This window comes from Anopheles merus, chromosome 3R (assembly GCF_017562075.2).
Source record: "Anopheles merus strain MAF chromosome 3R, AmerM5.1, whole genome shotgun sequence".
NCBI classification, from domain to species: domain Eukaryota; kingdom Metazoa; phylum Arthropoda; class Insecta; order Diptera; family Culicidae; genus Anopheles; species Anopheles merus.
The window spans coordinates 16,155,791-16,181,115 of record NC_054084.1 but is presented as its reverse complement, the minus strand read 5'-3'; the positions used below and the strand labels follow the sequence as shown (position 1 = coordinate 16,181,115).

Genomic DNA, 25,325 nt, shown 5'->3' with positions numbered 1-25,325 from the left:
ACCTATCCAAAAGCCATACCAAATCTTAAACTGATCAAGAACTCCTAATGATCCCGAAACTGATCCGGATCTCACGCAGGTCTTAGAACTTATTTGAAACCATATCGGCATTGGATCTTATACTGGACCGAAACGAATTTTGGAACCCAATCGAACTCCCGATTCTGTAATACATCGTGAATCATACATACATCACGATCCTTAAGGGTCGTGTAACTGATCCCGAACACTTATCGGTATCAAAATTGATCACAAACCCATACCATCTTTGAATCTGATTACAAACCCACACCGTTTGGTTCCAGAAAAGTCCCGAACCAATACCAATCCTTAAACTGGTATTGATCCATGAACTGGTCTCAATCATGGAATGGATCGTGAACCTGTACCGGTTCGGGAACAGACATACAGTCAGAATTCAATAGTTGAACGGCTTTTAGTAGGCATACTTTTTAGCTGAACACTCGATAGTTGGCTTACAGTTCAATTAAAAAGTATGCGTTTGTAACACTGCAACACTGATAACAAATCATGTCATCAAATGTTATAACACAAACTTACCTCTCACACGTCGAAACCATTCGGAACAATTCGCACAAATCAGTTTTGATTTTAAATGCTAATATGTATTGTCTTTATTCGGTTTTTATCACAATTTTTGTTGGCCCCGTCTGGATTAAAGCCGCTGGCGTTGTGTGAAAACACGAATCACACTAAACCGGCATCAGCTGATACTCGTTGACGGTCGTGTGCTGACGTTGAAGCGTTCCACTACCGGCACAGAACAGTCCACAGCTGAACCACTCAATAAAGGTAGCGAACGAGTCTGAAGGGGTGAAAAAAAACGGAGGAAATTAACATGTTGAACTCCTCAACACGGCACCAGAATTCAACACAAAGTCAAAGTCACACTTTAGAGTAATTTCAGGGAATTGCGCTTGATGAAGCTAAAAGCTGCTAAATGAGTGTTTGATTGGCTGTGTTTTTTTTTTATTAGCAATTTAATGAATTGTAAATCAAATCAAATAAAAAAGCCAATACAATTGATGCTATTTCAAAGAACTTCACACAACATACTTCAAACTGATGTTGGAATCTGCAAATTGGAATGTTTATCGTTCATTCATGCAGCAAAACTAATCAAGCAGCAAAACACCCTTTGAGAGCTTTGATCATCATTAAACCAACGATATGCACTAACTAAATCAGTGCAGGTACAACTATCCCCCTTCATTAATCGTATTACAACAACCAGCAGCAACAGGTGGGTCTGATTTTGGACGCTTAGGCTTTACTTCAATTCAACAAGTACAAAGGCAACAAACTACCTCGGTCAACATGTGCCCGGACATGATGCACTATTATTGTGTTGTTGTTAGGTGACAAACACAAACACGGAAATGGGTTTGGCGTTGCCTGTGAGTTAGTTTAAATTATTGATTTTTAAGCCACATTTCACGAAGCGCACAGAACCGCAAATGTTTGATTTGTATTAGTAAATAAAGACGGATGAATGATTCGGTTCGGGATTAAAACCTGTGATACTAAACAATGAAACACACAAACAGTAGCTCCGATTATTGGTACAAAATCTCCACGGGTTATGGTGTTTATCATATGCTTTTTTCTTTCTTGTTTTTTTTCTTTTACCGTCCACAATGTTACACTTGCACTTTAAACTCACAAGTACACAATAGTATCATAGAAATGCACGGTACTGGTCCTATAGTGGAGGGTACATCTCTACCTTTGCTTTAAGTAGTGGAGTAGTGGTAGTAAACGGTGGAGTAGTGGTGTACTATGCTCGTTTGATTATGAGATGGCAGTATATGTTGTATGGTGGAAAAGTAATGATAATATGTACCTCCGGTTTGGCTTTTTTCATCTTATTTTAAAACAACTTCAATCCCTACTCATCTCCTCTTCCTTTCATTTGCAACTCAAGTTTACATGTTGTGATTGAGGTTTTTGTGTACTATCAGCATTCCCTTAGTAAAATGATCACTTCTTACAAACTTACATTGAAAATATAAGTTGTTTTTTTTTTGTAAATCATATCTTTACATCATTGCACTTAAAACCAGTTTTCTTATTTTTTTTTTTTACTTATTTAGCTTATTCCTTTCCTTTTCTACATTCGTTGGTACTTTGTTTGTTTGTTTTCCTCTCTATTTTTATGTTGATTTGTTGGATCTTGCCTCATTTTTCGTTTTATACTTTCCTTTTCTAGCCTGTTTTACTTCTTTCCATAAGGAACAATATGCTTTATTAACAACGTGATGATCTGTGAACTTTTAACTATAGTTCGGAGATCTTTCTTCGGAAGTTTATTTACTTTGAAATTAATTGCTTCTAAAATAATCTGAATACTCAATGTTTTGTGAACTTTACAAATTTCCATTAAAAAAAAAATGCTAATCATGATGAGAAACACTTACAACATAGCACCATTCATGTCGTTGTTATTGCCTACAAGCTGATCCGGTCTAGCAATTTCAAATAAAATAAATACGATAAAGCTTATTTTTATTACACTCTCCACAGCTCAACTCATCTTTCTCCCTAAATCTCTTGCATAAATATATGAAATGCAATAAAACGATAGACAAATTGTGCAATCTGACTAGAACCAACAAACCAAACGCTACAACACAAAAGGAAAATAGAAGTGGAATAATCACTACCAGTAGTAACTCGAACATGAACTACAATCACACCTCCAAAAAAAAAAAAACAGTGTTTTAATTGTGTGCAGCACTCACAACACAACACGCCCATAACTCATGGCGATAAAATAAAGCCGAGTTTCATCTCCGTTTTACTATGATTTACACAAACTACACGCCATACACTAATTGTGCCGCTGCGTAAACTAACTGCGCAAAAAACAAAAAATGGCGAAAAAAGATTTGGCCCAAAGTTTGGATGACAAATAGAGAGAATCCGAAAGTCCAACTCGCACGCACTCCCGAACTGGGTCAATAGTATCGCATGGTGCTTGCTGCAAGGCGACGACACCCTGAACACCCCCCAATCGAAAAGCAAAAGCGTTTGATTGTTTGGGACAAAAAATAAAGAGGACACAGAGAGAAAGAGAGAGAGAAAAGGAGAGAGTTAACAGAGTCGATGGGTTTATCGTACAGAAAAGCAAAATAAATAATAAAATGAGAAACAGATACATATTGGTAAAGTGCGATGAAAAGGGGAGCCGGATCGCCTCTCTGCATACGATAGCCGATAGTCAGCCAGCCAAGCCAGTAACGATCGGAACCGTGTGTGAGATTTGCGAAAATCGAATCGACACAAAACCAGATGAAAATCAATTTAAATTGAATTAATTCATATACAGCCGCCGCTAGGCCACTACCACCACCCACTACTGCTCTGCCACGCTGCCACAACGCTGTCCTCTCCACCGGCAGGGGTAGAGGAGACGGTTTTAAATATCATTTTAATTGTGCCACGGGCAGTGTGCGGCTCACTGGTGTGGCCGGCGAGGGTATAGTAAACCGGAAAAAGGGGAAATTTTATTTCGTTATTATAGTTTTTTCCCCGAGTGAAGAAAAGACACAAAAAAGCGAAACTAACAGGCCAGACCTCATCAGCAGGATTTGCGCCACACAGTGCACAACACGCTTTGGTTTACCATCGTGACCCATCCCGTTAACGGTTCCGAAGCGAGAGAGAGAGGGAGAGTGCAGTTTTTGTAGTCATTATTTATGCTTCCGCCCTGTTTTTTTTTATTATCGAATTTCAATCATCATTATCAAGCGATCGAACCCTCATCGGTCCTATTTATTATCGTATTATTCGACTTTTTTTCACTCACTCTCTCTCTCTACCTCCCATTCAACTGCTGCTGTTAAGGGAGCGGATGGATACATTGGAATGCTTCCAATTTTCATCAGCTGACGTGTGAAATGATTTTTGCATGCATGGATCCGCGATGATTCCGGAAGTGGGAAAGTGAAAAAAAAAAAGGAACCAGAACAAATAGAGTAAAACAGCAGGAGCAGCACACCGTCAGCGGAATTGCAATTGATGAGTTTCGTAACACCGAATCCCCATCAGTCGGGGTTGTGCAAATTAACTTTCACACAGTTTCGACGAATTACCATGAGCTTTTGAAAAGCCCTTTAAAACAAAAATAAAAGAATGCCACCGGTATTAAAGCCTAGTGGCTGTACAGTTTCAGCTGAAATATGCGAATCATGCGAATGAACCTTCCAAAGCTACGGCAAAAATGTCATGTTCTTTCTCTAGTGGTTGCACTTACTTATAAACAAAATATACGGCAACCACCACCACTATTTACAACAATTATTTAAAAAAAATACAAACAAAAACACGCACTTACTCTTTTACACTCCATTCTTCTTGTTTCCAAACCTAGTTATAATGTGTGTTCAGTACCATGATTACAACTACAGGCGCGCTATATAAATTTAACCTACAACACCACACACCGTCCATTATCGTCATCAGTTAGTATCGTCCTCCCTAAAATCACTTTCCTTTTTTTAGCTTTGTTTTTCTCCTCATTGTCCCCTGTTCCATTTAACTCTTCCCTATTTTATCCCTACCTTTCGGTCCTTTTCCAGTACAATTATAATTGTGATTGCGTAAGTGTAAAGGAAGCTTTCCCGCTTCCTCTTGTGGTGCTGCTTTACAGCTCAATGCGCGCCAAGAGAGGCCAGAGCAGTTGACACAAAGTGGTTACAATTACACACCACGATGAGGAAGGGTAGCTTTACGGGGGGCGCAGCATTGTCTCGGTGGGAGGACTATGTTTGTATGTTCACTGGTTGGTGGAGGTGTCGGTGCGCATAAATAAGGAAACGCGGTATCGCGAATGTGGGCAAAAAGGTGCGTGTGAAAAAAAGGGGGAACAACGTGCCAGAGGACCGAGGCGTTGAGGAGGTGTGGGATTGCAAAAATGTTGCCTTGCAGGCAATACGATCCTTACTTATGATGCTGTGGTTGCGGCACTCCTTTCTACCTTATAGTTTTATATATTACACACCTACATCCCATCATACACACACACACGGTTTGGGTTCATTGTTTAATTGGACATCGATGCTTTGTGTTGTCTGTCAAGCACGATTTATGTTCGAAATTTAAGGAGTAACTAGCATCAACTTAACACTCAACAAAAGTGAAAGGGGACATGAACTGGTTGGACACAATGGAACTAAACAAATTGAACCCTCAAAAACTCAACCACTCAAAAAAGCTCATTTCTATAACGGTTACCTAGCTGATGACTGTATATATTATGTATATTTACAATGTAGTAGAGTGGTTTTGTCCATGCATTGTTCCTATATTGCGCAAAAAGAAGCATTTTCACGTGGCTCGCCCTCTCTCTCTCTCTCTTTTTCTAAACGCTATCCATTCATGATCACAGTTACGATCCAACGGTTGGATCACTGTCGCCGTTTACCTAAACATACTACGCATTTTCCGCTTATTTTCTCCTAACTTTCACCTGCTGCTTTAACAACCTCCAACGATCGACCGGTGAGAATGGAGGCGGCAGCAGCAAAGCAACGGGATTGCCACCACGAGGACACGGCAACAGAAATACTGACCTAACACAAATTAAAACACACACATTCCACCGGTCGTCTGTAACCGGGCCGGGAATGCACCGTTGCAAAAAGGCCGATACGAACAGTGGTGTAGGGGCAGGAGCATTCATTTCCCGCTTAATTTAAATCTGCCTCCCCCCCAAGCCCACGAATCGAAGCCGCCACACCAAACGAAATGGGGGAGCGAATTAATCTAAACAGAACGCAACGGCACCAACGACAATTGAATCTAAACGTGGGACGATGTGTGGGGGCTAGTATCTTCTACCTTCTCCCTTCACTTACATCAAAAGCGCACTTGAACCGGAATTTAACTAACTTTTTCATCGAACTAACTTAACCTAACGCTCGAAACGAACAAACAGTTAAACAAACAGATAGGAACCATCCCATCCCACCGCACACGCACACAGTTGTCCTGGTCCCACACAGGGATCCAAGTTACAGAGCCAGCAGCACAGAGCGGTAGCACACGTACGAACACACACGCATGGCCACAAATGATGTCGGGGTATTATCACTCGCTAACCACACAAAACGCAACATAAACACACAAACAAGCAGATGATTTGGCTTTCCCCCCATCATGGCAGGAGCAGGAGCCGTATAAGCAGTTAATAGAAAGAAAAGCACGATCGTATGCGCAGCCGAAGCATGTTGGATGTTGGTTGCCTGAACGGGTTTTTTTCGTTTGATTTTTTTCTATTCTCTTTCTCTACCTCGCTCTCTTTTTCCTAATTTTCTTTATATGCCGTCCGTGAGAATGAATTGTTAGTTTAAATTTAACGCTTTTGGCGGTATGGAACAATGTTAACATCTTGCACGGGTCCATCAGTTTGATCTCTACAACGCAGTTAGAGGGTTTTCGTTGGCTGACGATCGATTTTTGTAGAAGAAAATTCTTCCAATCTACCTTTTCTCTCTGATTGCTGTTTTTTCACATTAAATTTTGCCTCTCCGATCGCAACATAATGGAACAGTGGCGGATGAGAACATTTGCGGGCGTTTTTTGTGTTTGTTTTTAGTTTGATTTCACAATACGTTTGCTATGCCTTTAAATGTGGGTGTGTGTGTGTTTAGCGCCTGCATTCTGATTGATTTTGAAAATTGGGGTGGGACGGGAAGTGAAGGAGTGGAGGGAGTGGTTTTTGTATTGATGTTCATTCAGGCATTGGGGACATTTTTGTTTTTTTGTTTTGTTTGTTTTAGTTCTTCAAACAGGACAGTGCTAACTAACTTTTGGCCAGGGCTTTCTTTTTCCTTTGTACTAGAATGTCGTGGAACGGGTTGTGGCTGATCGACTGGTTCAGGCGGGTGATCCACTCCTGCTGCTCCTCCTCGGTCGCGGCCGACATCCGGTAGACGGTGTGCTTACCTTCCACCACCTTACCCTCGCTGTCGGTTTTGCACGCCTTGATGATGTCGGCCCCGCCGCTGGCGTGCAGCTCGAAGCAGTGCGGTTTACTCCGGTCCGTTACCTCGCGCACCTGCAGCATTTTTTGGAGGAAGGGATGGGAAAGAGATTACAGGGGGGGTTAAATTAATAGGATGAGCGAGTGTGAAATGTTGGATTGTGTTGACCTACCGCAATGTTTTCCAATGGAATGATCCCTCTCGGCTCCTTGTCGGTGGTGTACTCGAAGTAGTACAGACAGTTATCGTTCAGGATAAACCATCTTCGTTTCCACGATTTGTATCTGTAGCGGGGAAACGGGGGAACATTTAGAGGGCATTAGTAAACGATGGTTCAATTACATGGCCGTTAATTGCATTACCTTCCGCCCTGCTTCCACAGCCAGCCTTCCTTGTCCGGGTTGAAGAAGGTGTGCATCAGATCGTTCCCATCGTCCTGAGGTATTTTAAACGGTTCAGCTCGTATCGACTCGTACAGGGACTAATGGAACGGTGAGAAGAAGATAACAAATAAAAATAAATAAATAAACGATTGAAAATCATTGATCCATCACACAGTGCAATGTACTGCGGTACCAACCTCTAACAGTTCGCGCGGCAAATCGCCTCCATTGTTGATACCACGGTTCATGGAAATGAACTGTTCAACCGTGGGCTTCTCTTTTACCTGAAAATGCAAAAAAAAGGACGACAAATCAATAAAAAGCGATGTTTTGTAAAAGGAATTCCACGACTCATTTACGGCACACGGATGGAACGAAAGTATGCAATTGCATGCGAAACCACTACGCGCATTCCACCACACACACATGGTTCACAAATTACTACGACTCTCGCCCCCCCCCCCCCCCCCCCCCCATATACACATCAAAGGATGAGTTTCGTTTGAAGTCGATTTCCTACGCTGCATCTGGCTCGCTGACCTCCAAATGCAACCCCCCACCTGCAACCATCGCCGTTGCAATCTGATTAGTTGATACGCGATGCAATCGAGCGATGATGATAGCATTGATTAGCTTACACGTGCGACTGACAAACTCATTGAGCAATGTGTTGTAATTTAGCTAAACGGCTCCTACACACCAAACGGTTTTGGTCAAATTCAGCCAGCTCCACAAAACAAAAAAATAACCTATACTACACCTGCTGCAATTCCTCTTTGATCTTGTCTACCGACCGGGCAGTGGGTTGCGTGATAAACGACCTAGTAACAACGATCTGGCAGCGGCAGCAGCAGCAGTAGCAGCAACTGCACCAAGCTACGCGCGGGGGGAGCCGGTTTTAAATCAGTTCCGAATCGGCAGATCGGAAATAATTACCAGCGAAGCGAGCGAACTCATCCCAAAGCAGGGATACCGCAAGCGAAGGTAATAAGTGCGCAGTAGGTCAGGTCAGGCAATAAGCACGCGGAGCAATTCCGCAATCGAAAGCACGCGAGGATCACGATAGGGTATCATGTCCTTTTTCGAGCTGCTGGGTACGTTATAAACCACACACAGAGAGTGCAGATTTTAACGCCCGGTTCGATTAGCCGTTGCCCGCTGCCCAGGCAGCACCAGTAAGTGGCATTAATTTACGCGTGTGTCGACGTAGCGTACAACAATCTCACTTGCGCTAATAAGCCAGGTGAAATGTTACATTAAATTTACAAGCCTGCCCAAAAACGGATAAAGAACCAATATCCCTAGTGTTAATCATTATAAGAGAAAGAGCAGGAGAGAGAGGGAGGAAGTAATTCTAATCCGTAACCCCATAACAGACACAAGGGTGCAGAACGTGTGTGTGTGTGTGTGCATCGATGCAGATGCAAATAGGTAATTGTGCAGCCGGATAGAGATAATGCAACATTTTCCAATCCACCGACCGGAACCGCATGAAGCCTGAAATGACCACGCTCAGCGAAAAAGCTGCCATCATGCTCGTGTTTTTTTTTATCGGTAAAGAAGCAGCTTTGCTGAATGATAATTAAATTCCAACCCGCTGCGCACTATGCTATATAAAGCGCTTCTTTGCATTTCACGCCAGTGCCAGTAACAATAATGGCACAACACACGCTCAACAAACCCTATTTACTGTTGGGGTGTTGGGGAAAAATATGTTGCGACCCGAGTAAGAGTGACCCGTTTCTGTTTCGAGATATGTAGCTGCTGGTCGCGTTATGGTGGGCCAACGCCAACGTACCGATGGATTGTGGAGCGAGGTGTTGAGCATAATGATGGCAAAGCTCAACACGTAGCACGTGTCCGTGTTGGTGAAGATGTCCGGATTGAGCTGGCAGTACCGCTGGGCGAAGCATTCCATCATGCGATCGATCTTCTGCGCCTCGCCGGGCAGTCTGAATGACCAGAGGAATTGTCTGAAAATGGAGCGAGAGAATGGAGTGAAAGTCTTTATTAGAAACAGTGTCCAGCGGGTATTGGCTTCATAAGCGCACAACTTACCTTAAAGCTTGCACCAGTATAAGATTCGTAAAATCGTGTAACTCTACAAAGGCCTTCAACACCTGCTCGTTAAAGTCGTTCTTTTCGCCCAGATAATCGCCTGAAATGCAGTGGAAGAGAGAGAGAGAGCGAAAAAGATACATTATTGCATCGGTTTTATTGAAATTGAAATTAAACACAAACGGTAAACGAATCGCATTAATGTGTGCTACCTCTTCGGACACTCTCACAGTAAATTTCATTTTTATACATCGTTTTACGAACTCAAAAAAAGGGCCCAGTAATATTTATTGCCATCATTCGAATGATTTAAAATGGCAACACTATTTAAGCATCCCCCCAACACTCTCCATGTTCTGTCCCGTTTTGGGGGGGGGTTCGGGTTCGCTTGTTCGATGAGTGTTCATCTCGTCGGCTGGGGAGGAAAATTATCACATTCGCGCAAAATTAATGTGTTTCACTGCTCCGTATTTTTCTTCTTTTTTGTTTGCTTTCCCTCTGTATGGGTGTGATGATACCGGTACAGAATGGTTTTGTGATTACGCACAGGAACCATTGTGCCTTCCTTCCTTGGTGTTGTCCTCCCTGTGCCCGTGGCAGGTGCAACACATGGGGGCGAGCAATGGGCCCACAACATAACAAACTACCCATTCTGTGACCGCAAAACAACGCATCACACACACAGGCACACACACAGGCACACACACACGATGGGAGAAGGTTGAGGTTGTGGTGCATCATCCATGGGGGCTACCGGAATTGAAATGCGGAAGCACCTACTATTTCTCCCTCCCACTGTGTAGGTGTCCCCCTCTTTTACTTCTTTAAACATCTTTCAATCATCGGTCAGCGTCAGCGCGACCCAGAAAAGGGCACAGGGGCACGTTCCACGCGGGACCACAGAATCCGGAACCACAACCACAACCCCGGCGCTGCACCATTGGACATGTCCCGAAACCCCGAAAATCAAACGACACCAACAAACGTTCTGCGTGTGTCTCTGTGTGTGTGCGCAACAAAATAAGCGAACCCTCACCACACACACATACACACACACACACACACACACACATAACAATTGGACACTGTGTTTTAATCGCATTTTATCAACACGATATTAATTATTTTTGTTTACCTTTTATCGGGCTGCGCTGCCATTATCAGGCTGCCTATTGGAGCTGGGTAGCTCCCGTTGGGTAGTGTCGCAAAGCAAAAAATCGAATACCACAACTCAAAACCCTTCCCCTGCATGTGTGTAAAATAACATTGTGCGGTTATTATTAATTATTCATCCCCATCACCTTGCAAAAGGCGCAATGATAATAATAATAATAATAGGGAATAACAATTTTGGAACGTTTCGCGCCATCAATCGCCCGCTGTTTTCATGGGTCTATGATGCGTGGTTTATCATTGTTCCAGGACGACACTCAAAGGTATGTAACACGTACGTGTAAAAATCGAAAAAAGCTGTAAAATTGCATTCCAACGCAACAGCAAACTATACGATACGTATTTTTTAGTGTTTTTGAAATGAAGTTTTTGTCGGAATCGATTCCGGTTAGCTCCGAAGTTATGCTGGAATCGATACCGGATAGTAGGTTCGGAATCAGTTTCTGAAATAGATTCCGGAATCGTCTCCGGAATTAGTTCCAGAATTGGTTCTTGAATCAGCTCCGGGATTGGTTCCGGAATCGGCTCCGGAATTGGTTCCAGAATTGGTTCCGGAATCGGAATCGGCTCCAGAATTGGTTCCAGAATTGATTCCGACATTGGAATCGACTCCAGAATCGGAATCGACCCTGGAATTAGCCTTGGCTACGGAATTGGTTCCGGAAATGCAATCGGATCCGGAATCGGCTTCGACTTCGGAATTGGAATCGGCACCGAAATCACAATCGGCATCAAAACGGAGTCGGTCCATAAGAATAGGCGTTCGGGTCAAATGATGCTACGTATTGGTAGCCGCGAAGAATCAAAATTTACTTGTAACCGATCCATTCTTGTGGAGATTCCCGGATTGATTTCGCTTCTGAAACATCTGATTTCAATTCAATAACTAATTCTGATTTCGGAGTTAATTCCAATTCTGGAGTCAATTCGGATTCCGGGGCAAATTGCGTTTCCCAGGTCAATTTCGATTCCGGAGCCGATTCTGATGGCGGAATCGGCTCCGGTGTCAACTACAGAATCGGCGCCGGAGTCAACTCCGGAATCGGCTCCAGAGACAACTCCGAAATCGGCTACGCAATCGGAATCGGCCCCGGAATTGATTCCGAACACAGAATCAGGTAGGTCCGATTCCGAGCTCCCACCACTAGCATTTTTCCTCTCACATTGTATTGAGAGTGGCATTTGGAATGATTGTTTGAGTTATTTTGAATGCATATGCCGATGGATACTGGAGTTGAACACAGAACGAGACAGAAACACGTCCTTATCAGTGTGACCAAGTTTTGTGAGCAGTTTGAATGACGAATTTACGACCACATTTGCACAACGAAAAATCCCCATTCGCATTGAATGCACTCACCATCCCCTGTACCCAAAATGGCTACATTTAGTGATCAGCAAAGGCTGATAACGACTGTTTAACGGTAGTGTGACTCTCTTGTTTTTTTTGTTTCGTTACGTTTAATGCTCGTGTCATGTCACGTGCCCATATCGGGAAAGGGAAAGAGAGGGACTGTATTTTAATTAATATGCCATTACATTGCCCATATCTATCCGATGCGATCGAGTGTATTTGGCCCCGTGGTAGTCGCGGGACATTTCATCCATTTCCACAATTAGCATGTAAAGGGGGTGGGGAGGGATGAGGGGGGGGGGACAGAAAAACAGCGCACGATAAATCTTTCCTGTTGCCATCAAACTTTGCTGCGATTAAAATCATTAGCGTATGAAATAAGTATGATCCTCCCAATCCCAAACCCTCCTGTGTGAGGCTTTTCAGCATGGGTGGTGGAGGGGACAAAAAGTGCAGTTTGTTGTAACAAAAAAAAAAGGGTTCCACCACGTGTTTTTCTTTTTTCTGCGTTTTTGCAATACTGTACGAACTCGAGCGCATAATTTGTGAATTAAAGTTTAACAATTGATGTGTGCACGGGCGTTGGTCCCGTAATTCATCCCTTTTGCGTTGAGCTACCGAGTGTCCGCGTCATGGGGGTGGTGGTGGTGGGTGTGCATGCGGGTGCGGGGACAGGGAGCAAATTGAAAAAGGCAATTATTTTATCTGAGCTCATCATCGGGTAAAGCTTACCCCAAACACGTACTCTCCGCCCGTCCAATGTACTCCCTTGCTTTTATTACGGTATCGAAAGCGAATGGAGTAGTGTCCGATCCGGTGCGCTGAATCCAATTCCAAAAAGTATGCACTTCCCTTCCCAATTTACACTACTACTTGCACGCAGGTACAGGACGACTCTCCTCGCAGTCTGATATGATATCGATATTACAAGGATCGTCGATTAATCGTACACACGTGGGAGATGTGTCAGGATGAAGAGCACAAAAAAAACCAAAAAACACTCTCATTTGACATTAGCCCGGTAATGAATAAAACACCGCGCAAGGGACAAAAAATGGGGAAGATAGGAAGGAATGCAAAAATACGCGCATACACAGCTCCGAATGCATTAAATTGCATTCGTTGCGATTAACGAGTTACACACGCACACACACGATGGCAATAAAGATCGCTTACTTCCCGGTAACACAACACCGGGTCCGAGCACAGAACGAGAAGCGGCAAAAACATGTATGTATATATTTATACCCAAGCGCCATAAACATATCCTGGCGCACATGGACATCGGTACATGGAGCGCACACACACACCCACACACCCATCTCCTCCCTGCATGACTTCACCTAGGCGAATTCGAATAAATCCTTCCAATTTATGGCATTCGTCGTGTTGTATCGCGCGGCTGGTGAAATTGTCGCGCTGGCACCAGCTTTCCTGTCCGCCAGCATTCTTGCCAGGCCTGGAATGTTACAGTGCAGGGATAGCATTCACCCCCTGCCTGCCTGGTAGGCATATACATTATTTATCGGACCCGGTTTGCCTGCAGATGGTGCGCGCCGTTTGATGGATGATTTCTAGCATTCGATTCTGTTTCGGAGTTTCAAAAGCACACACACACACACACACACACACACACACACACACACACACACACACACACACACACACACACACACACACACACACACACACACAAACACACACACACACACACACACACACACACACACACACACACACACACACACACACACAAACACACACACACACACACACACACACACACACACACACACACACACACACACACAGACACACACACACACACACACACACACACACACACACACACACACACACACACACACACACACACACACACAGACACACACAGACACACACACACACACACAGACACACACACACACAGACACACACACAGAAACACACACACACACACACACACACACACACACACACACACACACACACACACACACACACACACACACACACACACACACACACACACACAGACACACACACACACACACACACACACACACACACACACACACACAGACACACACACACACACAGACACACACACACACACAGACACACACACACACAGAAACACACACACACACACACACACACACACACACACACACACACACACACACACACACACACACACACACACACACACACACACACACACACACACACAGCAAGCGACAACAGAGACGTTGTAAGCACATACCGATGGCCGTTTTGTTGAGACCTTCTCCCTTGTATAGGAACTGTGCCACGTCCTGTGGATCCGTCCTTAGCAGCTGGTTTTCGTATAAAAATTCTATTCCTGTAATGGAAAAAAAGAAAAAAAAAGAAAAGTTAGTATAAATTTATCAAATTGAATATTTCATACCAACATGGAGTAAAACATTGCAGGCAAAAAAGAGTTTAGTGCAAGAAGTGCATTCCTGCACACTCGAACAAGGGATACAGGGTTTCCCACGATTTATTGGTCAGTTCCCATGATTTTTTGGTGCGTTCCCACGATTTTTTGGTCGTATCCCATAGATTTTTGGTTCGTTCCCATAATTTATTGGTATTTTCCGATTGGATATCAATACAATTGGACCAACAAATTCTGGGAAACGACCAAACAATCGTGGGAACGCACCAAAAATTGATGGGCACCCACCAAAAATTGATGGGAACCAACCAATAAATCGTGGGAAACCCTGTAAGCGTTTAAAGCTACTCCTTATTTTAAGCAAACTTAAATTATAATTATTGGAGCGGTCCGGTGGTACAGTCGTCAACTCGAACAACTCAATAACATGGCCGTCATGGGTTCAAGCCTAGGATGGACCATCCTCCCGTACCAAGGATTTGACTATCAGGCTGCGTGGTAATGAATTAAGTCTCGAAAGCTTGTATAGGCCGGCATGTCCGCGAAGGATGTTTACGCCAAATAGAAGAAGAAAATTTTAATTTGAATCCTTAACAAACATTAGAACAGCAACAAAAAAAAATGAAAATTTGATGTAAATATTTTAAACGCGAAACTGAATGATCCTGATCATGATGAAGTAATAAAGAGATAGCGATAATCTTTTGCGAAACATAAAAAACGCTTAATTGTACAGTATGAGTACAACGCTTATTGATACAGTCAGTGCTGCAAAATGTCACTGTTAATGTCATAAAAAACATCTGACTGTGACAAAATCCATGTCAGCCTCACGCATTCAATTGTGATAATCAGAGATGATACTCAAAACGATTGGTGTGATCAATGCATGCTTCGTGACATTTTTGCGACCAACGCTTGGGCAGTCACTATGCCATGACTTTTTTTTAACTGTGATCAGTTCCGCAAAATGTCACTGACATAGTTATGACCCATTCCGGCTAAAACAAAATCATGTTATGATCACGAGCTGTTCTGTGATGATCAGAGGTGAGACTCAAACAGTTGGTGCGATCATCTCGAGCTTGGTGACATTTTGTGCAACTCTTCGTCAGTCACTTGGTTGCGATATTTTAAGTCGGTCAGTCGGGCCTTTATCCCAAATCTTGACTTTTGAATATTTACATCGTTTAAATTTTGTTGAAATTGTTACTTCTCGTCTATATGAGTCTCACTAAACCAAATATCTCTATCTATGTCTTAAAAACGAAATTTATCCCTCGACATTTATCAGATTGACCTATTTAGAATATTTTATTGTATTTTATTTTTTAACATAAAATATCTGTTTTTTAGACATTTCAGACAATTTTAGTTAAATTTTAGACAATTTAACAGATAGTCATTTAGACCCTTTTCAGTTGTATTTCAACATTTAAGAATCTCAATACATTAAAATTCACGACGTTTTTTTATCAAATAATAAGCCAGGATAATCAGAAAATTAAATAAAACTGTAAAAGTAACAAATTATTCCAAAACAATGCTATCATCAATCGAATGCATTGAATAGGAAGCCATTCTAAAATGACGTAAAATATCAGTTTGTTCAACCACTGTACATACACAAAGCATGTTCAACAAAGACCACAAACAATGTGGCACTAGTTAGCGAAACTCTTCAGCAGCTCTTAAGAAGAATCCCCTCAGAAGAACGTCATTTGTAAGAATTGGCTTGCCACAAACCGGCTTACCACTCCATGCAGTAACACACACCAGCACCCTCTCCCGGCCGGCGCGACATCAAGATACTTCTTCCGACACTGACAGCTAACACAACGCACAAGCGCATAAACCAGTGGGTGAAATGATGAATGGATTTTTAATTTTAAAAAGCACTTCAAACCTGCTGGCGGGAAGGAACCGAGTGGTTCTTCAAGGTCGTGTACACGCGCCAAAACTCCCCTTTGTCCAGCGGAGAGAGAGAGAGCGCGCGCAGTGGCAAAACTAGTTGAACAACTCTTCCTGACAACTTCTCCAGAACGCAACGCACCCATCATGACCGGTGTGTGCACGGTGGTACCCAGCACACTCCTCCTTCGTCAGGTTTGAATCGATCCGAAACTATTCGTCTACAGTGTCCGCCGTACCATGGTCCGTGCCGTACAAGCTTAATTGCTCCATTTAGGAGCAACAGGTTCGAACGTCGCTTTGTTCAACCTGAACTGAGAGCAAAGGAACCTAAACCATCATCCACCATCGAAACGGATGCGGACAATTTAATTAAACGAATAAAGACAATCATTCATCGATGGTGTTGGGTGGGTAGGTAGGGCAGGCACACTTCTTGCCAAAGGGATGATGGGTTCTGTGTGCGGCCCGGAAGTAGCCTTGGATACCACCACCACCACCACCGGGGAATCTTCTTTTGGTGGGGAATCTGAAACGCCCAACAGGGAGCGCGCATATATCACACCAACTACTTCTACATGGAGGGTTGAGATACAATACGCAGCGCGCAATGATTAATGCTTCCGATGGGTGTTGCAGGAGCGACAGAAGAAGGGGTTGTGTGTGATGGTACCACTTAATTGTTTCGTAATTGGAAATGGAAGATGATATTGGTTTAATAATGATATATGATAGCGTCCTGGAGATTTCTGGAGGGGTTTGTGAGACAGCAAGCTCGAAAGTGCTCCAAATGCTTCACAATTTGAACGATTTAAGGTTCAAAATATCAACCAAAATATTTAAAATTTATATAAAATGAGGAAAACGATGAATTTACGACGCATAACTCCTCCCGAGGAACCAAAGAATTCTTCACTCGAAAAACTCGCACCAAACTCCTTAAGCGCTCTCCCTCCAAAAAAACACCTCAACAACGCCAACCACCTGGGGCGAAAGTTTTCGCACAAAAACAAAAGCGGAAACACGCCCGAACAAAAGCTTCCACAACGCTCGGGGTACAAAACTTTTCATCCGTACCTTTCTTTGGATCCATGTTGAACTTTTTCCGCCCCAGCGCCATCTGTTTGTCTTTGTTGGAATGTTTGTTCTCCTCCTTGCTTTCGTGGGCTTTCATCTCCGACTCGACCTCGTTCAGCTCATCGTTGATTTGCTGTGGAAAAAGGAAAACAAATGCATTATTATTTGGAAAAGAAATGTAGAATTAAATGAATTATTTGAAGCAAAGCTTTCCCATTCCCAGACGTCAATTGTTGATGCATCCCCCTTTTTCCCCTCCGTATTTAATGGACATTGCCAATTACCTTACGATGGGGCTGGGAGCAGCTTCGCTGGTAGACTAGATTACTTCTATTTTTACAGTTGTTGCACATACGCAACACTTTGGTAATGGGGAACGTCGAAGCTGCTCCCCCCGCCGATGTTGCCGCTGCGACCAGTGACCTTGGTTCTAGCCCGCCCGATGATGCCGACACCGGCGGCGGCTGATGCGGGTAGTTACGGTTGAACAGATCGGCACTGTCATCGATGAAGTCAAAGTTGCTGTCGTCCAGTATGCTAAACTGTTGCTGCAACTCCGGACGTCGGGCAGCTTCCTTTAACCGTTCGTTGTTGTTAGCTTCTTTGGCCGGTTCTTGCACTAACCGGGGCGGTGGTGGAATGGCAGAACCATCCTCCACCGGACCACCGTTCTCGAGCGCGTTCAGGAAGTTGCGCTTACTTTCCTCCACCAACTGGCGCAGGTCGAGGTTACTGTTCAGCAGCTCTCCATTATCACTGAAGATCAGCCCCACCCGGTACGTCCGCTGACGGTTCAGTACGGTCGTCTTCGTGACGGTTGTGACCGTTTTCGCACCGTACACGACCTGTTGTTCCTTCCGGCGCCGCAAACTGTTCGTCGCGTACGGTTGCAACCCGTTGCCAGCACCCTCCAACGGAGAGGAGGCAGCAGAGCTTAAGGCAAGATTGCTGTCGGACGAGGCAGATTCGAGCAGCTTGTCGGCGTGCTGGTGGTGCCGGGACACGGTCTTCGTGATGGTGGCAGTCGTGGAGATGCTGCCCGTCGTTTCCGGCGGTTCGAACACCTGCACGTACTCGCACGTACAGGCGGGTGAGGGACGCTCGATGGTGGAACTGCTGGTGGACACCACCTCATCGAGTCGGGTTGGCAAGTTTCCGAACGGACCGGGGGAGCCCCCGTTCGTAGTGGCGGACGGTAGATCGACGCAGCTCTTTTGCAGTGGTTTGTCCGGCTCGAGGATCGCCTTTTTCGGCTTCGGCTGACGGCGCAACGACCAGAACCAATTGCTGGGACCTTTCTTGACGTTGCCGACTACGACACCGCCATCGCCGCCGGTGGCGCTCGGTGGCAATGAGGAGAACATGTTGTCTCCGATTCACTGCGAGACTAGCGCAGGCACTTGTTGGCTTGGTTCGCGCTTGGAGGGCGAGTTGTCACTGTTGCACACTGTGTAATTACCCTAAACACTAAATAACACGCTATATCTCACTGCGCGGCCCTCTGATTGGTTTGAATAGCTGACGGAGAGTGGCAAAATTTACACTGGGGCGCCTAGCAGTGCGGCAATAAGACGCGAGCCTCGGCTGGGCTGCTAGGTTGTGGGCAAGGCTGCAGCACGCACTTCACGATCGAATCACATCTGATCGCCGCCGGGCAGCAGGAATACGGCGCCCGCCGATGGCGGCACAGTCGTCACGACAAGCAAACACTTTGTCCTTTCACTTGGAGTTTTCATTTGATTTCTGTTCCACCGCTGCTGCTGCTGCTGCTTCCCTGCTGGTCACTGAACACTGAACGAATTTCGGGGGCGGTTTTTGGACTGTCATAAACAATCTCACTTACTAATGCACTGTTGTTGAGGTATATTTCGTTGCAATTAAAGCGTCACTAAAGAATGGAAGCGTCAGCATTTGATTAGCGTTGTTGCACTTTTGATTTAATATTAATGAATTTACGGTAAGCAGTGGTAGGAACAGGAACTTTAACAGCAACTTTAGCAGCTTGGATCAAGATTTTTGGCATTTTTTTACAGAATTATTTGTTTCACAGCGACCATTATATTCCATTCCCTCAATTCCCTCCATCCTAACCATAAAAAATGTCTCAATTTAATTGTTGATTGTATGTAGTTTTGCTAATTGAGTCATTCTAGTCAGTTAGAGCCGTTGAATATTGATAGAAAAAACATCAAGAATAAGCGAATTAATTAAATTTGTGGCACAGACTATCAAAAATTCGAGAAAAATCCTGTAACAGACGCCTTAAGTCGGAGTTTTAGAAAAAAAAAACCCATTATAATCGACTGTAATGCGACCTTTTTGTTCAATTTTGGCGCTTTCAACACAGTCGATCATACACAAATCCATAAATTAAGGTGTTTCGAGCACTAGTCGAGTAGAACATGGAATAAAAAATTGGAACTAATAGGTACAGATCAAGGTTTAATATAGTTCTCTATTTATGCAGTTATCGATTAAAAATGTATTTTAAACTACAAATAACGCATTTAAATACAGCTAACAATCCGAACCCCGGTTTAAAGAATAAATTTTGAAGAATCGAAAGAGCAATATCGGCTGCAACGTTTGGCCCACATTCACAAACCGACCGTATAATGAAGTGGAAAGAAAAGCTTTACGTGTCGAGCATTCGGTGATCCAATTTTCTACCAAAACAGCGGAAAAAACGGTGTTCAGTTTCGATCCAAATCGACCCCCGATCCATTTGTGATTTGTCTGTCCATTTGTCTGCGCGAGATGACAGAGCCGAACACTTCCACTTTCCGTGCATTGGCAGAATGCCAAACGTTTGATTGAACAGACAGACAGACACAGGGAAGGGAAATCACGATGCCAGTCCGTGATGATTTGAAGCGGACACGCACGGGAAGGTGGTACATTACACACGCGTTTCTGCTCGACAGCAATTATTTTGGCTCCGTTTGCGCCCTGGTAGTTCGATTATAGTGTGTGTTAGTGGCACAATTATACATCCCAGCAGCAAGTAGTAAAAGGGAAACACACACAGGAAAAGGGGCACATTTGATTGAATGGTATTGGGTGTTCGGGGGTGTTACTGTTTCTAGTTTTGCTTGCTTGGAGAGTTTAGGAAATACTTATCCAGTGAGCGAAACAGTGAAAATGAATCGATACAAAAATCCTTGGAGTCAGCAGGGAGTGGGGATTAAATAGTTAAAACAAGACTAATACACCCACTAATAAAATAACCAGCCACTTAGTCACTCTTACAATTCGCCACAAGACACCAATAAAGCGTAACCTTTCTTCGCTCCACTCTAAATCTAATAAACTTGCCACTAGCGGGATCCATTTCCTACATCTCATCCCCATACGCCGTTGCGAACTTCCTAGTCACCTCTTAAGCCGCTGGGGCAACACCAATGACGGTGTGTACGGTGTGAGTGTCATAAATTTCACTTCATCACTTACACGCCATCATGATACCGCCGCCAACATACGTCCCCGAAAGGCCACTGGGAGACCTGGGAGAGCTGCAAAATGCCAACACTTCTTCTGTCGATGATGCCGCGCGGCGCGTTAGATTAAGCGTAGTAGCGCGCACCCAACCAGGCTAATATTTGGCTCGTGTGTGTCATACAGGGAAGTTCGATTCAACTGCTCCAAAGACGGCCGGCCGGCAGTCGGGAGAAGAGGAAAGATTTAATTCAATTTATAACAATCATCACCCATTCCCGCACGGATGACGTTCGTGGAAACAAGAAGTAGTAACGTTCCACTGTAGGGTTAGATTATCGGTCGGTTTAAGTGTAAAACGGGCCCGTGGAATCATTGTGATGATGATGGTCCAATGTCGATGCGAAATGTCGTTCAACGTTGACGGTTTGGAGTAGTGATGGGTAAAGTAGGGTAAAGTAAAATCCGGAGTGGACTCCGATCCGACCCCGATAATTTCAACTCTGGACGACTACGAATGACTCCGACTTCTGTCAACTTCTGTCGACTCCGGACGACTCCAGACGACTCCAGAAGACTCCGGACGACTTCGGACGACTCCGGACGACTCCGGACGACTCCGGACGACTCCGGACGACTCCGGACAACTCTGGACGACTCCGGACGGCTTCGGACAACTCCAGAAGAAACCGGACGACTCCAGACTCCGGACGACTCCAGACTACTCCAGACTACTCCAGACTACTCCAGACTACTCCAGACAACTCCGGACAACTCCAGACGACTCCGGACGACTCCGGACGACTCCAGACGACTCCGGACGACTCCTGACGACTCCGGATGACTCCAGACGACTCCAGACGACTCCGTACGACTCCGTACGACTCCGTACGACTCCAGACGACTCCAGACGACTCCGGATAAGACTCCGGACGATTTCGGACGACTCCGACTCCGAGCAGAACTAGTGGTTTTGAAGGAATCAGAATCGAACTAACAATAGCCGGAGTCGGATCGAAATCGTAAATACGCTCTAGAGAGCACATCCCTTGTTTGAAGGCATCGCATAAACACACACACTACACGTGCCCAACGCGCCAAGTGGAGTGGTTGGCAAGGGCCAAAAGGCAGCAAGTGGCCTTTTGTAAAGGCGACAATAGAAGCCAATTTGTTGTGTGCGGTTGTTAGAATTGATTTTACATCACAAAGGAAAGGCGAGCCGCTGACGTCACTGGAGCGTCATTGTTGTTTTGTGGCGTATTTTTGGACACTTTTGTTAATTTGAAATTTGGAAATAAAAATAAACCATCATATTGCGGTTACTGTCAATGATTTCGTTTATGGCTAAACTGCGCAGTATGAAGAGAGGGAGCGAGAGAATGGCGATGCTATAATTAGACTGCTTTTATTTACAATTTCAACACAATACAATTCACCATACAATAACATTTCTCACTTTGAAATGCAGCAATAAAATCGATTTTATTTTAAAAACACGGTCCCAATTTGCAATCAATATTACCAACCAATCATCCCACACCGCCACCAACTAGCCGTGGGCGAGATGTGTTAATCCCCTCCCCCAGTCTGGGACGAGCTGGAGTACGTAAGAGGATCCACCCGTGGGTGAAGATCTTCTGCCGACACGGTGGTAATTGAATAAATTATGTGCAGTAAAAATTAATTTTACGAATTATGAATTATTAATCCGATAAATATCGACGGGCTGCAAAAAGGGGTGCCCCGTCAGCGGCCCAATCGTCCCCGTACACCTCTCATCCCTCCCCACAGGTAGGTGTTGAGGTTTCAGAATACATTTCCACTTATACACTACCTTTTCCAGCATTGTTGTTGTGTGTGTACGGGAGTTCGCATATTTAACATTAAAACAGCATAACAAAAAAGAATGCCGAAACAAATTACCCAATCGAGTATTAACGGGGTGCTGTGCCGATGTGATGATGATGGCATTGGATGCAGTTTGGATGCAGTTTGGATGCAGCAAAGAATAAAGTGAAACACATCAACAAGTGGCATGTTGGGCGGTGGTTACTCAAAAAGACGGGACTCGTGAGCCGTGTCAGCTTTCATCGTTTGAATTATAATCCCACCGCGTTGTTCGGTTTAATACACAGCATGCTTCACAACGAACCATGCGTCTCCACCACCATCGGGAAATTGGTTGGCTTATCTTTATTGGCGAAAGAATGCTCCACAATTTGTTGTTGGTGACATTCATGTACCCAAAAAACATTCCGGTACGTTCATTTCACGTTGTGTACAGGGAAATTCCAACGTCCTTTATTGCCATCATTTGGCTGTGATGGGTGGTTGGGTTTGTTGCGGGCATTTTCTCTTCAATTCTTGTAATTAATTAATTTATCAGAATACACACACACTATTTTTGTATGTCTGTAATAAGGCCTTATTTCCCACGCCCGAAATGGGCGGCAACGTTTGAGCTGTAAAATTCCTGTTCTTTTGACATCAAGTGTCAAGTGGGTTTTTTGCTGTTGCTGCTTTGTGGCGTGTGAGAGCAAATAATTAAAAATAAAAACTGGAAAATTAAGTTCCCACACACTGATGGACGATAGTGGATCGATAAAACGAACATGTGCAATTGAGAGAATGAGTACTGTAATCAAAAATATAAAACTTATTAATTTTTCGATTTTATTACACATTTTTTCTTCTTTAAGCTTTTTCTTCTTACTATTTTAATTACATCAATCATTGGGCAAGTGCTTTTTGCAGCGTTCTGTTGTTTGACGCGCTCAAAAACATACGCAACAAAAACCACAACATTTTGACAGCAATTCAAAGAACACTGATAAAGGCGCTTATTTTCAGCAGGAAAACCACACGTGTCCCTCGCTGGGCGGGGTTTTCATTGCATCCTGTAATGAGAAAATTCTTTCCCTTTTTTGACAATAAATTGCACTCACCACGGGTAGTTGTTATTGATCAAAGTCAATCGCGCGCCAACACACGCACACAACTATTTGGACGTCAAAATGTATTGACTCCAGTGGCGGACAGCGCAATACTTTCGGTTGTTTTTTTGTATTAATAATTCATCAACAAAATACCTCTCACACACACACGCCCTTTTTGCGTTGTGATTTTCATTTCAAAAGTATTTCAGCGTTGACAGAACAATGTATGCTTCCAAATAAGGCCCACAATTCACAATCCTATTTCACGGTATTACACAACAGGGGCAAAGAAACGCAAGCAATGAGATGCCAAAGCTTTGGGAGGGATTTACGGAAAAAGCCTCTCCGAACAAAAAAGGTCCCTCAAACCTCCAACGCTCAGATAACTCAATTTCCAGAGGAGTTTCCACTAATCAATTGAGTTCTAAATCCCATCCCGAAATTCTAAGGCTCAATACAAAAGCCCGGTGATTGGGAAAGATTGCTTCTAGCTTTTCCCCCTTGGTAGAACGGTTGAAGCAACGCTAGCATGGAACGATCTAAGTTGTTTCGTTTCACGACTGAACTACTTTACAGTTTCACTGTGTTTTCCGCGTCTCATTCGCGTGCATCGATCTATTCCCGCTTTTTGTAGCACAAAAAGCAAACGCTCTAACAATATAGCAGGCCAAAACCTTCCGACAAAAACATCTCTTTAAGGTAGAATCTTCGAATCTTCGGCTCTGAAGATGCCTCTCCTGCCCAACTACTATGGGGCTACGGTGGACGGTGATGGGTTTGTGCAGCGCAGCGGCTAAGCTCTTAAGCATTGGTATAATAGCTCCACTGGGAAAATTGCTTCCTCCGCTTCTCCTCTTTCAAAATTCCAGAGACCGTTACTAGTGTTGTTAAGCCGCGCGACTGTGGTGTGGTGAAGGCATTAATTTATGGCCCAAAATTTTCCCGCGAAGCAGACGACCTCGGAACAGAGCGTGTTAAGTGAAGGTATCTTCAAATGTGTGCTAGAGCTCGCACTCTGCTAAACCAACCAAGGAAGGCAATGGGCAAAGTAAGTTGTTTTCCGTGTTATAATAAGGGCAGCTGGTATGGAAATGAACCGGGGACAATATATCTTACGCACTACGAGCGAGAGACGGTGTTTAGCCTGCTACCCCGCTGGTCTGCGGGAGATGTCCGGGAAAATGGTAAGCAGAACACCATGCGTTTACTTTTTAATAAAGCGTTCGCAAACGCATAAACATTAACGCCAACGTCGATGATAGAGGCGCGGCGGGAGACATGACTTGCTGGCGAATTGTTCTGACAGAATAATATTATTTAAAGCGGATAGATTGTGTGTCAGTGATATTATTGTTTTTGCGTTATAAATTACTTTGCTGAATAAATAGAACAATAATAGGAAATGGATGAATGTTAGAATGTGAAAATTCTGAGTTAAAAATGAAGATTTTTTTAACTTAATTGGCAGATTGGTTTCACCAAACGTCTTCAAACAAAATTATTTTTTTCTAATAATTAATTTATCAACGTATGTTTAAATGATCATAGACGTTTAATGAGTAAGTTGTT

General features: G+C 44.0%; 1 protein-coding gene across 3 annotated transcripts in view; it reads right to left on the bottom strand.

The window, feature by feature from the left end:
- Positions 1-619: 619 nt before the first annotated feature.
- The window catches only part of LOC121597976 (cytohesin-1), a 62,424-nt gene continuing 37,718 nt past the window's right edge, over positions 620-25,325 (bottom strand). The window contains exons 2-11 of one of the 3 annotated variants that reach the window (XM_041924356.1): positions 17,670-19,273; positions 17,386-17,518; positions 14,242-14,340; positions 9,449-9,548; positions 9,189-9,363; positions 7,588-7,674; positions 7,370-7,488; positions 7,180-7,291; positions 6,832-7,081; positions 620-826 (exon numbers count right to left, since the gene is read on the bottom strand). In XM_041924356.1, coding sequence (XP_041780290.1) covers positions 714-826; positions 6,832-7,081; positions 7,180-7,291; positions 7,370-7,488; positions 7,588-7,674; positions 9,189-9,363; positions 9,449-9,548; positions 14,242-14,340; positions 17,386-17,518; positions 17,670-18,749 — 2,268 coding nt within the window. In that variant the 5' untranslated portion in view covers positions 18,750-19,273 and the 3' untranslated portion in view covers positions 620-713. Of the gene's footprint in view, positions 827-2,048; positions 7,082-7,179; positions 7,292-7,369; positions 7,489-7,587; positions 7,675-9,188; positions 9,364-9,448; positions 9,549-14,241; positions 14,341-17,385; positions 17,519-17,669; positions 19,274-25,325 lie in introns of those variants that run through there. The other 2 variants (XM_041924358.1, XM_041924357.1) reach the window with 2 other exon arrangements.